We start from the raw sequence: 13,828 nt of genomic DNA, 5'->3' as shown, positions 1-13,828 counted from the left end.
TTAATAGTGTGCTATGACACTTTTGTATGTTTGTGTCTGATTTTGTAAGCAAGTAGTTTTTAAGTGAGATGAAACTTGGGGTACGCAAGACAAATCAGACTCCTGAAAGGGGTACAGTAATCTGGAAAGTTGAGAACAGCTGAGCTAGAAGTACAGGCTATGCATGTTGTCATAAATGTAAAGGGAAGGGTAAACACTTTTAAATCCCTCCTGGCCAGAGGAAAAACCCTTTCACCTGTAAAGGGTTAAGAAGCTAGGATAACCTCGCTGGCACCTGACCAAAATGACCAATGAGGAGACAAAATACTTTCAAAACTGGAGTGGGGGGAGAAACAAAGGGTTCTCTCTGTCTGTGTGATGCTTTTGCCGCGAACAGAAAAGGAATGGAATCTTAGAACTTAGTAAGTAATCTAGCTAGATATGCGTTAGATTCTGTTTTGTTTAAATGGCTGATAAAATAAACTGTGCTGAATGGAATGTATATTCCTGTTTTTGTGTCTTTTTGTAACTTAAGGTTTTGCCTAGAGGGATTCTCTATGTTTTTAATCTGATTACCCTGTAAAATATTTACCATCCTGATTTTACAGAGGTGATTCTTTTACTTTTTTCTTCAGTAAAATTCTTCTTTTAAGAACGTGATTGCTTTTTCATTGTTCTTAAGATACAAGGGTTTGGGTCTGGGTTCACCTATGCAAATTGGTGAGGATTTTTATCAAGCCTTCCCCAGGAAAGGGGGTGTAGGGCTTGGAAGGATTTTGTGGGGAAAGACGTTTCCAAGTGGGCTCTTTCCCTGTTATGTATTTGTTAGATGCTTGGTGGTGGCAGCAATAAAGTCCAAGGACAAAAGGTAAAATAGTTTGTACCTTGGGGAAGTTTTGACCTAAGCTGGTAAAAATAAGCTTAGGGGGTTTTTCATGCAGGTCCCCACATCTGTATCCTAGAGTTCAGAGTGGAGAAGGAATCTTGACACATGTTCTTGAATCTCTCCAAAATAATCTGTCACAGTTCAGGGCACCTGCACCTGTATTTTCCCCTCTATGGTCTACCAAAGGCATATTTAAAACAGGCCTTCAGCATGGACCCAGAGGAGCATCACGTTATACTGCAGCGGGTCAGAGAGTTGAAGGTAAAGTCTGACCATCTCCCCCAGATCACACCACCCTTAAGTAGGGGCAGGCTCCATATATTTCTATTCCGCAGACACCTGCAATGCCAACAGAATTTGTGCTGGGTCACTTCCCCCTGTGGGCCTAGCCCCTGTAAAACTCCCACCTAGCTCAGCAGGGTCAGCTCATGTGTGTACATGAATGTGTGATAGATACAGGCATCGTTCCTTAAGTGTGTGCCCACTCCAAGGCAATGCTTTTGTAGCAAGAACTCAAGGTATTCCCCATTCTACGGAGTGGTAACATTCAGGTGACATGGCCGTGGGTATCTATAGCTTGCACACATGATACTGACCTCAGTGCTTCAGGCTTCTTAGGCTTCTCACTCCCCGGCCATTACCTCTCTTGGGTGCAGTCTTGTGTCTCTCTCCCTGCTGACCAGATTATTTTCAGGCTGCACAGTTCCCTACCTACTCTGTGAATTTCCCAGCAAGTTAGACTGCCTAAGCAAGCCTGCTTTGCTTCCCTTTCTCAGAGGTTATAAACAGCATAATTGCCCACAGTTAAGTTACAACACAGCTCTTCCTAAGCAAGCACATTTATTTTTAAGGTAAAAGCATCCTAGAGAAAACATTAAAAACAATCAAAGAACCTACTTGCATAGTAATAAGCCTGCCAGAGATCACTCCAGTTCCAACAAGGTCTCCGACAGGTGATCAGTCCTTCAAACGCCACCAAGGGGGTTTTCTGTGGTCCCAAGTTCATAACAGCTGATAACAAGCACCTTCAAGAATGGTCACGTCCTTCTAACCTGTCCCAAGGAGGATTGGGGCCTCCCTTGGACAAAAGCTTCTGTCCTTCTGCTGGATCCAAAAGCAGGGCCTGAGTCAATTTAAACTCAGGCTATTTATCCAAAAGTCCTTTTTTCGTCTGTTGGTTCTCTAGAGAATCTGGTTTGAATCAGTATATGCGAGCCTCTGTGGGTGTTGCTACCTCTTGGGAGGTGTTACAACCTGAGTGAATTTGCCTAATCACGCCCTGCTGTCCTAGCACCTGAAGGGCTGTGGTCCCCCAACTCCAGGGAAGTCCATACAATCCCTGGCCCACAATGCTACATGCACTTAACACAGCTATTGGAGGATGTTGATGCTTCTGTCACAATCTACATTTCATTTTTAAAAGCATGCAGAGAGGAGAAGGAAGCACCCCTGGCCTTGTTGCATTCTCTGAAAAAGCTTCTGATGAAAAAACGGTTCTGTTATGCCATCAGAACTGAATGGAAACATGTCTCTCTATCTTTCTTGTTTCTTCTAGATGGACCTGTCCCACCGATTTTCCAGGCGAGAGGTATGAGTCTGGCATTGTTTCTTTAATCAGTGGAGTGTTGGTAAAAGGGTTGGCAGCCCTGCATATGGATGTCCTTTTTTCTATCCATATAGACAGGCAGTAGCAATGCAAGCTTCCCTGCAATGTGCCTTAGCACAAGTTCCAGCCTTACTGAGTATTAGTCCTCTGTTGTAGGGTGACCAGACAGCAAATGTGAAAAATTGGGACGGGGGTGGGGGGTAATAGGAGCCTATATAAGAAAAAGATCCAAAAATCAGGACTGTCCCCATAAAATGGGGACATCTGGTTACCCTACTCTGTGGAGACTGCCAACAAAGAGGCTAATAAGTGGCAATTGCCATGTTGACAAAACACCTCTAGAACTGGGTTTGATTATAACAATGTCCAGTCGCTACAAGCCTGCTCCAGCTTCAGCTTCATCTATTCCTGATAGCAAAACGTGGGGAAGTGCATTGCTGTACAAGCTGCCTGTCGTCTGTATGCCTGAAAGCAAATGTGTTCTACTGAGCTGATGCCGAAGGGGGCATATAACAGGCTTGATTTGAGGCATGGGATAACATAGCCAGGCACTTTCTAGACAGTATGTCCTGTTGCTTATTCTGGGCAGCAGACGCAGTTTGTGAAAGGAGAGCAAACACATTTTCCCTTGTGTTTTATGGAGGAAACGTTTAATAGTACAATCCGTATGCCCTCCACCATCCCCGCCCCAGAAAAGACCTCATCCAGCATGCCGGAGACTAGCTCACACAATGTCTAGAGGAGGAGCTGACTGTGACCTGTCACCCCCTTGCCCTGCAGCTCAACCTCTTGTATGAGGAGGTTCTCTACACCATCCTGCACCGCCAGGGCAAGCCCAAACCCGCCTATGATGCCGACACCAATGAATTGTATGAGTATGTGCAAAAGGTCAGTCCCTGGGCTCAACCCCAACCCCATCCCCATCCAGGTCAAGGGAGAGTGCCTGTCCTGCAGCTCCTTGAAACCCTGCCCTACATTCCTGTCCTCTTGCTATTCTCTCCTGGTACCTCTAGCCCCCAAACTCCCTCAGTCCCACATTGGGAAGAGGCCACATCCATGCCCCTAACCCTGGAGTTCCCTCTGTCCCACACTGAGTGGGAATTCTTCTCTCCATATTTCAGATCCTCGCAGCTGCTGGGGCTGCTCTGCAGAGCCGGAATAAGACATTAATCTTTTCTCTGAGCTCCTGCAGTTAGAGGTGGTCTGCTGGACACAGGCATGAGTCATAGTCAGAGCAGCAGTCAGCAGCACAGGACCACGCTGAGTCACCAGCCAGCTGCCTGAGCAGGGCTGCAGAAGGGTCAGGGACCTGGGGGTGGGAAGAAAATAATGGTGGAGGGGAAGGGCAGCAGAGTCTGCTCAGGGGCTGGGGCGGAAGTACAGCTCAGAGGAGCAGTCTGGCTGGGAAGAAGCCTTTATCTAGGGGATGGACAGGCTAGGAAGTCTGTGTGGACTGCACCCAAGTGTTCATGAGTCTGGGTCTGGATTAGGCTTAGTTTAAGCTGTTCTATCCTTTCCCATTAAACCCTTCATGAGTGCCAGCTGGCTCCCAGAGGAAGGGAGTAGTGGGAAGCCCTTGGATGTATCCCAGGTACCATTGTTATAAAGCCAACCCTATATCTTCTGTAATATTTAAAACAGGCCTTCAGCATGGACCCAGAGGAGCATCACGTTATACTGCAGCGGGTCAGAGAGTTGGAGGTAAAGTCTGACCATCTCCCCCAGATCACACCACCCTTAAGTAGGGGCAGGCTCCATATATTTCTATTCAGCAGACACCTGCAATGCCAGCAGAATTTGTGCCGGGTCACTTCCCCCTGTGGGCTTAGTCCCTGTAAAACTCCCATTGAGCTCAGCAGGGTCAGCTCATGCGTGTACATGAATGTGTGATAGATACAGGCATCGTTCCTTAAGTGTGTGCCCACCCGAGGGCAATACGTCTGTAGCAAGAACTCAAGGTATTCCTCATTCTACAGAGTGGTTCAGGTGACATGGCTGTGTGTATCTATAGTTTGCACACATGCTACTGACCTCAGTGCTTCAGTTATGTGGAACAACATAGAGGGCTAGGTCAATGCCAGAGGTATGTTTAATATGGATATCCCCAAGGATTGGTCCTAAATTCTGTGCCCTATTTAATGGTAGGACAGCAGCTGGTTAGCTAAGGCCAGGTGGACTATCCATAGTCCAAGTTTTTCCTTTGATACTGACAGTCATTGCTATCAAATCCAGATTAAAGCCTTATGTTTTGGGCAGCGAGGAGGGAAACCAACCAGCCAGGGTGAGATTCTGGAAAGGGGTAGGTGACTTATATGGGATGATTCCCCACCTGTCAGCCTTTGTCCCCTCTGCAAAGTCTGTGGGACTGAAAGACCAGTTATGAAAAGGAGGTAGGAGCCAGACCATGGGAACGACTGCGTGGGAGCTGGAGGTGAAATTTCCAGCTGAGGAAGATGCTTGTGCACTAGCTGTCAACGAGCTAGCATGCTAAAAGCAGAAGTGTAGCTGTGGCGGAGTGGGTGGCAGGATGGGCTGGCCTCACCTCATACAATCCTGCCTGGGACCCTAGCCCATCCCACTCTCTAAGCCCTGGCAGCTACACTTCTATTTTTAGCCTGCTAGCTCAATCAAAGCCAGCACGAGTACGTCTCCCTGAGCTGGAAGTTACATATCCAGCTTCAGTGTTGACATACTTATCGGGCATGTTCCCTCCCACTCAGTGCTGCTTAGTGGAATTTCAGAATGCAGCCTAGTGGTGAACAGCAGCACTGTCAGGAGCCAGCTCTGCTGCCCACATGGGCGGGAGTGGATTCTGGAAGAGAGAGACTCTCCATGCACCTGGCCTGGAACTAAGGGGTTAGGGGCAATATTTCCCATAAGTCCCTTGTCCTCAGATGCTTCCTTTGGCCTTGCCCACTCTACCGCATATTTCCACAGCTCCCATGGGTGGAAAAGGTGACTGAGCAACTTCCTCTTTAGCCCCTCGGAAGTTCAGTGACTAATTTGTTCCCCTCCATGCAGAGGTGGGAGAGGATCAGGGCTCAGAAGCAGTTGAAAGTATTGTTAGTTGAGTTTGGTTTTTGTTTCTTGAGAGAACTTTGCCACCTCTCTCAGCACTGACCTCTGACAGGAAAAAGAAATAGCTAAAGAGAGTCACGCGTGGTGCTGAAGGGATCTGTCTGTCTGCAACTTTCCAATCACATCCTTAAAAGGGACACTGTCAGCGTCTGAACACGTTGTGACCCTGCTGCTCATTTAGGTCCAAACTTTGGTCTTCATGATTGATGCAGTCTGGAAGGTAATGTGTGCTAGTGGTTGAAGAGGAATGGCAGGGTCACAGGTCAGTAGGTTGTGCTATAAAGACAGGCCTCTGCTTATTTACAGTAGTTTGTGCGCTTGACAGCACGACGTATGGTCAGTTTCACTCCTTGGTCAATGGTCAGTTCCATTTCCTACACTGCTCTGAAGGGGCTGCTGTACATCATCTCCCCAAGGAGGGGAGGGCTTAGCGAAAGGAGGATTGCCACAAAAGCTGAATCGGAAATGGCAGCAGGCAGATGTGTACAGAGAGGAAGCAAGGGGAGAGAGATGCTTGATGTTTTCCTTAAACTCTCAGCTTCTGGAGTCACATGATTATGTGAGAATCCGCTTTTTTTTTTTTTTAAGTAAGTTTTTAGTCCTCCTGGTTGTGGAGAAATATGACCTGAGTGCTCCATAAAAGCTAAAAAAAAACAAAACAGAATGCAAATTAAAAAAAAACAATCTCCACATTTATTATTTTTAAAAGATCTTTTCTCAGCCATTTTCTCATGATTTTTTGGGACCTGGTATTTGAGTGGGTGGGGTTGGCAATATTGAAATAGCGTGTGCTGCTTCCTTGTTTTATCATGGGGTTTACAAATAAATCTAACATACGTTCACTTCTGTGTATGATGGAAATTTTTCCTTCAGGTGAGATGAGTTGTTTTTTGTTTATTTTTTAATTCCAGAAACCAATTTTTTGTCTGAAAGTGACTGTGAAGCAAGCCAAAGACATTCTGGGTAAAGATGTCAGTGGTGAGTGTGAATAGATGTATGACACATATATATGTGTTCCTGATGAGAGCAGGGGATTGGGCCAGGAGATCTGGGCTCTGTTCTTACATCCACTGTCTCACCTTGGGCAAGCTGGTCACTAATCTGTGCCTTGGTTTCCATATTTTTAAGATGTGACGTGAGGATTAATTAATGTTTGTGAAGCGCTTTGAGCTCCTCAGATTGAAGATGCTCAGTGCAAAGTATTGTTATCATTGTCCATCCCCCTGAGAGGCAGGCAGACCTTGGCACAAAGGCTGGGTGTTGCATTCTGTCACAATAGATAATTCTGTTGGAGGAAATTTATTTTTTTTATGCCTTGTGGTTGCAGGGTTCAGCGACCCATACTGCCTGCTGGGGATAGAATCAAAGAGACAGGAGCCTTCCAGCGACAGCAGCTTCCATCCGGAGAACAAGAAGCCATTAAAGGCTGTGGTGAAAGACATGATCCCCGAAGACCAGACCCACCGCACCCAAGTCATAAATCAAACTCTCACTCCTGTGTGGAATGAGACATTTATACTGTAGGTCTACCCGTTGTCCCTTCCTTTCCCTTCTCTGATGCCACAGCTGTTTCCTTTCTGCTTGCAAGGACCACTGGCAAGGAATCTAGGTCCAAAGTTTGGTCTTTGTGATTGACATAAACTGGGAGGTAACATTAGCTAGTAGGTTGTGAGAGGCTGGGAGGACTGGCAGGATTACAAGACAGGATGCTGTGCTATAAACACAGGCCTCTGCTTGTTGGAAAGAGCAGAAGCTCCTGTGTTGTTTTAGCCTGGTAAAGAAATTGGAGACAGTGGAAAAGTGAGGTGCAATGATCTCTCAGGGTATGTCTCTATACTGCAAAACCAAAACACCCCTGGCAATGAGTCTCACAGCCTGGCTCTACAGACTTGGGCTCACACTCCAGCACTGAAAATTGCCCATATAGACATTCCTGCTCCAGCTGGAGCTCAGGCTCTGAGGCCCAGCGAAGGGACTGGGCTTTTTAGCACCGTAGCACAAGCCCCATAAACCCAAGTCTGTAGACCCGGGCTCTTAGACCAGTTGATGTGGGGTATTTTTTTTTAATTTTTGCAGTTGAAACACCTCAGTGAGTATCTGGCTCTTGTCTAGCAGGCCAGGTCTATTGCAGGGATTAGACTTCCTTGGATCTTCTATGAATAATTTTGCCCTGTGTCTTCCATATTTGGGAGCTCAGGGGCTTCTCTTTCTGGTATTCTTGGGCAAGCCAGAAAAATCTGAAGGTAGTCCAGCCAAAGGCCTGCTACCACTCTAGGAATCAGAACACAAACTGAGCACCTGGAACATATTGACCACCCATAAACCTGGGAGTGCCCCGAGTGAACTAGAGAGCAACTGTGACAGTCCATCTGTAATAACCAAGGTTTCCAGGGGCCTGACTCATCTTCATTATTGACACAAAGCTACACCCCAGTGTTAGACTGTTTCTAGCTTGTGGCAGGGGGGCTCCCTGCCTTTAATCTCTCTCTCCTTTGCCCTCACTTCCTAATATTTGTGGCCTGAGTGCAAATCCTCTCAAAATCCCAGGAGTAACATCTTCTGATTCTGTATCCTGCAGGGAGTTTGATGATGAAGCAAATTCCAGCTTCCATCTGGACATGTGGTGAGTGTGATGGAGCGTACGCACCCATGCCAGCTTGGGGCTGAAAACTCAAGACCGGTCTGTGTGGAGAGATCCTGCCCTGAGACAGGGCTCTGAGAGCACTGCTCCTGCAGCATGCACCCTCACAGATCCCTGTGTGGAACCCCAGCTAATATATACGGGTCCCAGTCTTCCACTGCCAGTGGCTGCACACTGTCCTTTATGCCTGTGGAAAGTGAATGCGCTGAGCCATTAGATCAGAGGAGTTGCATTCTGCAGTCACTTTGCACAGGTGGAAAGGGTTGCATAAGGCGCAAGGCAACAGAGACTCCAGCCCTGAATTTCTATGTCAAGGTTATAGGAAGGAGGGAGGCATCTGAGGGACAAGGAAATAAAGACGGGTGTGCGTTCACCCCAACCACTGTGCCCTGGGTCTGTGTAATCTCTACAAAGGTGACATGCACAGGCGTTGTCAAACTGGGGCTTGTGCCCTTTTGCTTTCTTTATGGTGGATGAGTGTTGCCTGGGAGGTGGGGCGGGGGTGGGGAGTCGAGACTCCCTGCCACAGTTGCTGCAAGAAATCGCATCTAGCTCTGCAGGGTTTTATACTGCCCCCAGCACTACATTATATCTGAGCATCATCTCTCCTCCCCGAACACCTGATTATTTCCCCCCTTCTGCAACAGGGTGACTTTCCTCAGGCCCGGTGGAGTCCGTGTGTTGGGGGCCTCTCCCTTAGTCCTGACTTTGACCCCACGGCTCCCTGGCAAACCAACGTTAACAATGTGGTTTTCAATGTGCCCCCTCCTCACCTGCTGTGTTTCTGACCCTCCCCGGCAGGGACTTGGACATGGAGGAATCCATGCGGCAAAAGCTGGGAGAGCTGACAGATCTTCATGGCCTGAAGAGGTTGGTATGGGGGAGTGGGTGGATGGGCTGTCAGTCACCCCACTCGGTTAGCAGTGCACGCGCTTGGCTTGAGTGCTGCTCTGAGTGCAGCGCAGTGAGGTCTTTGTTCAGCATGCGCTTGGGAGGCTCCCCGGCTGGGCATCAGACCTTCATTCTGCTGAGCTGCAGGCATGGGAGCAGCTCTGTCACACGCTTGCCATCCCCTCCTGGGGAGATTTGCTCTTTGACTCCAGTTGTCCTGTTCTTCACACTAGTTAATCCTTATCTGCAGCAGTAATGTTTAAAGGTTATAGGAAGGAGGGAGGCATCTGAGGGACAAGGAAATAAAGATAGGTGTGCGTTCGCCCCAACCCCTGTGCCTTGGGTCTAGCCACAAAGGTGGCTAGAATGGGCAGCCTCCTCTGAGCATGACTCTCCACTGGAGATGTACCAGGAATGTCCTTAAAGAGAGATGCAGATACTTCCCTTGCCCAGCCCAACACCAAATAGGTCACCTCAATGATGGGCCTGATGTACTCCAGCCTGGGATCCTGGTGTCTGCTGTACTGGACTAACGAGACCCAGCGTGCAGACCACAAGAGACCAGGGCACAGGGAGATGAATTTTGGATGTGGTAAGGACTCTGATCGGTGATGAACACCTCCTGGCTGGGCCACCGCCTCCTCTTCCCACTCACAGTTCTGCTGTCATGCAGGGCATGTCTCTGTGACAAGTGTACCACGTGTCCTGGCTCATGTGCATGTGGGTGTGGGTTGGCCAACCCTGCTCTGAGAGCAGGGCCGGCTCTACAGGTTTTGCTGCCCCACGCAGTGAAAAAAACTGCCGCTGTGAATGGCAAAAGGGAGAAGCTGTCGCCAAATTGCCGCCACGGCCAGCGGATCAGAGGAGCTGTCGCCAAATTGCCGCCACAGCCGGTGGGACAGAGGGGCTGTCGCCGAATTGCCGCCGCTGTGGAAACACTGCCACCCCTTTGATTGCCACCCCAAGCACCTGCCTGGAACGCCGGTGCCTGGAGCCGGCCCTGTCTGAGAGTCCACACGGCCACAGAACCCATGCCTGGTTAGCTGTGCCCACGCTGGCGCTGCAGCTACCTGTGGCTGGGAGGGAACAAGGGTTTCTAGGGGCGTATCCCAGAGTTCATGGCTCCTCACCAACTGGAGCCTCTCTAAGAATTGTTTTGTGATGTGTTGTGGGAGAACTTGTCTGTCTTCCCTGGACCTCTTTGTAGCAATGGCTTTAGCCCTCCCACACCTTAAGCTGAGGCGCTTCTGGCTCTGCATGCTGCTCACTTCTGCCCCTCCCAACCCTGGGACAAGCCATGGGTCTGTAAGGAGGCAGGTCAGGGCTCAACACACACTCTGCCCCATACCTCAAAGATTGGCACTCAAGCTCGCTACAGTCATAGGCACCTACTTTCAAATGTGCTAGGGGGTGCTCAACCCCCAGCTCTGCCCCCGGCCCTGCCTCCATTCACCCCTTCCCCCAAGGCCCTGCCCCACCTCTTTCCACCCCCACCCCACCTCTTCCTGCCTCATTTCGCCCCCTCCCCCGAGCACGCTGCGTCCTTGCTCCTCCCCCACCCCCCCAGAGACTCCTGTGTGCTGCGAAACAGCTGATCGTGGTGGGCGGGAGGCACAGGTAAAGAGTTGGGAGGCACTGATCAGCAGGGCCCGCCAATGGGAGACACTGGGGGGGAGGGCTGCCAGTGGGTGTTCAGCACCCACCTTTTTTTCCTTGTGGGTGCTCCAGCCCCAGTGTACCAAAGGAGTCGGTGTCTATGGGTACAGTGCTCCCTAGATGCACATTTGAGAGCTTTCACTGTGGATTATAGGGGGGGTTGGGCAAAGGCAGGCAGCCAGCGTGTAGTGTAGGCATGCCTGTAGTGACATAGAGCCAGTGGTCTCCAAATTCCTGACTTCCAGGGGCACCTGGAGGACCAGGGGCTTATGTCTTGGGCCACAGCTCATCTACATATTAAATTGCTCAGTTTGTATAATATTGGAGTGGAAAATGAGTATCAACCACCACTGAGTGTTTGTAATCTCTACACCCAGGCTGTTTCTGCCTCTGCAGGCACTTTGCATCCACCATTGTTGACAAGGAGAAGCTGAGAAAGTGCCCTATCATTTGCTTCCCTAGTTTAGCAGGTCACTTAACTATTGGTGCTGAGACTCCCAGGTGAAGGAGAGAGAGTTTTGCAGAATCATAGAAGCAAGAGGGAGACGGGCAACAAAAATGAACAGCTTCCATATGAGGAGAGATTAATAAAGCCTGGGATTGTTCAGTTTAGAAAAGAGATGACTAAGGGGGTATGTGATAGAGGGCTATAAAATCATGCCTGGGGTGGAGAAAGTGTATAGGGGGAAGTATTCTTTACCCTTTCACATAACTCAAGAACCAGCGATCGTCCAATTAAATTAATAGCAGGTTTAAAAAACATAAGGAAGTATTTCTTCACACAACACACAGTCAATCAATGGAACTCTTTGCCAGGGGATGTTGTGAAGGCCAAAAGTATAACTGGGTTAAAAAAAAATTAGATAACTTCATGGAAAATAGGTCCTTCAATGGCTATTAGCCAGCATGGTCAGGGACGCGACCCCATGCTCCAGATGTCTGTAAATCGGTGACTACCAGAAGTTAGGACTGCACAATATAGGATGGATCACTTGATAACTTCCCTGTTCTGTTTATGCCCTCTGCAGCACCTGGCATTGGCCACTGTGAGAAGAAAGGATACTGGGCTAGATGGACCATTGACTATTCTGGGTCAGACCATCCGTACATTCTTATGTTCTCTCCAATCACACCCATCTCCTGGGTCCAGTGCAGGATTGGCCCCTCCAGTGCATTGCACAGCCTATAGATGTTTTACATTCCTGGGAAAGGATTTTCTCATTTCACCCAGCTGATTTATAGTTTCCTTTCCAGGATGTTTAAGGATGCTCGGAAAGACAAAGGGCAGGATGACTTCCTTGGGAACTTGGTTCTTCGCTTGCAGGTGAGCATGGAGATGTAGACTTATAATGCTCTTTTGTTCTATAGCATCTTTCCTCTGAGAATCTCAAAGCATGTCACAAGCATTATTTAAATCTCACAGGGGTTGGGCAGCATGTGACAGAAAGGTAAAGTGAGGTCTGCAAAGCCAATCAACTGCAGAGCCAGTAATAGAACCCCGGTCTCCTGAGCCCATGCTCTCACCCACAGACCATACTTCCTTAAGGAACTAATGATTAACCAGGGCTGCGGCCTTCGCAAGCCCCCCACAGATAGTCAATTATCCCTCAGACCAAGGTAATTCTCAGTTATATCGTAAATAAGCAAAGACTTATTGGTCGTGATCAGTGCTGAGATGTACAACAGCTTTGCTGCTGGTGGATTTTGTATTGAAAAATGAGACTAAATTATGAAATAAGGAAAAGAGCCTCCAGCCCATGGATTATTTTTTAAATTAAGTATACATGTTAATTGTCTAATATTACAAATTCCTGCCATATTAATGTGATGGATCCTATTCTCTGAATGGGCATCCCCCTATCGCTGAAACTCCTGTGTTTGACAACTATACATCCATCTGTCTATCTACAGGACCTGCATTGCAGGACTGACGAATGGTACGACCTGGAGCCCCGGACAGAAACCCACCCCAACCGGGGGCAGTGCCACTTGCAGTTCCTGATGACTCACAAGAAGGTAGGAGGAGCTTTTTGTGAAGGGAGGAGGTTAAACAGGAACACTAGGTTTGTGGGTTGCTTGCCAGGGCTATATCAGCGGGTCCAATCCTGTTGCTGCTCTGAAGGTTACAGAGGTGTAGAAGGCCCACAGGCTGCTGTAGTGATGAGGAGTGGGGAATTCATTCTCTTGTATCCTATTTGTTCCATTTTCTCTTGGGCACTCTCTAGCATCTCCATGGGTCCTCCCATGATAAAGGTCTATGCCTCAGCATCAGTGGTGCCTGGTGATTAATTACCCTGAAAACCAGGGCACTTGGTTTAACTCTTCCAGGAGGCAGCGTCAAACCTCTCACAAAGGTTGTGGTTGCTTGGACATGAACCCAAAGTCCTGCCATTAAACAAGGGACCTCTGAATCCGGCTCCAGGTTTGTTTGATGGCTTGGATGTTGGGTGTCCTGTGGAGACATGCTATCTTCCATCTCACACTCTGAGCCGTCTCCCCGCTTTTGTTTCTCTTTTCAGAGGGCCACCTCTTTGAGCAAGACCCAGCCGAGTTACACCATCCATCGCCACCTGTTGCAGCAGATGGTGCTCTATGAGATCCTGCAGCACCAGGTACATGTGAAGCCAGCAAGGGTCAGAGAAACTGGTGGGAGCTGGGAGAGGATTGAATTTCATGCTGCAGTGCAGATGGCTCAGATTGTGGCTCTCTTCAGAGCCTTTGGGTGTAACCCAAGAGACTTTCCAAAGCAATGAGTTACCCCCAGTGGTGCAGGCATCCAACAAACAGCCTGTATTACTGAGAAGGGACATGCTGTGTAGCACACTGGGATCTTTAACATCCATCTGGGACAGGCAGAAGGGCGCCTTCCTTTGACGTCTCCATTAAAAGACTTTGGTTTCTATGGTGATTGTGTGAGATGACATGAAACCTGGATCAGTGCTGGCAGATCTGCAGCCCTGTTCCTCACTCATGCAATAACTGCTTGACCCAGCACTTTCCATTACCTTTCCAGTAAGCTCATCCCTGTGTCTGAACCGTGTGGGTATTTGCCTGGACTGGTGTTATGACCATGTGGCATGTGAAGGGCCCA

General features: G+C 48.7%; 1 protein-coding gene across 5 annotated transcripts in view; it reads left to right on the top strand.

Moving 5' to 3' along the window:
- Nucleotides 1-13,828, top strand: part of UNC13D (unc-13 homolog D) — a 54,048-nt gene that overhangs the window by 17,270 nt on the left and 22,950 nt on the right. For all 5 annotated transcript variants that reach the window (XM_043496327.1, XM_043496328.1, XM_038372047.2 and 2 more), the window contains 10 exons: nucleotides 2,421-2,453; nucleotides 3,252-3,359; nucleotides 4,113-4,172; nucleotides 6,461-6,527; nucleotides 6,877-7,069; nucleotides 8,128-8,172; nucleotides 8,992-9,060; nucleotides 11,992-12,061; nucleotides 12,649-12,753; nucleotides 13,257-13,349. In XM_043496327.1, the coding sequence (XP_043352262.1) occupies nucleotides 2,421-2,453; nucleotides 3,252-3,359; nucleotides 4,113-4,172; nucleotides 6,461-6,527; nucleotides 6,877-7,069; nucleotides 8,128-8,172; nucleotides 8,992-9,060; nucleotides 11,992-12,061; nucleotides 12,649-12,753; nucleotides 13,257-13,349 (843 nt within the window). The remainder of the gene's footprint in view (nucleotides 1-2,420; nucleotides 2,454-3,251; nucleotides 3,360-4,112; nucleotides 4,173-6,460; nucleotides 6,528-6,876; nucleotides 7,070-8,127; nucleotides 8,173-8,991; nucleotides 9,061-11,991; nucleotides 12,062-12,648; nucleotides 12,754-13,256; nucleotides 13,350-13,828) is intronic.

The sequence above is a fragment of the Dermochelys coriacea genome, chromosome 14 (assembly GCF_009764565.3).
Source record: "Dermochelys coriacea isolate rDerCor1 chromosome 14, rDerCor1.pri.v4, whole genome shotgun sequence".
NCBI classification, from domain to species: Eukaryota; Metazoa; Chordata; order Testudines; family Dermochelyidae; genus Dermochelys; species Dermochelys coriacea.
Note: the sequence above shows the minus strand (reverse complement) of the source record. Positions and strands in the feature narration are given on the sequence as shown.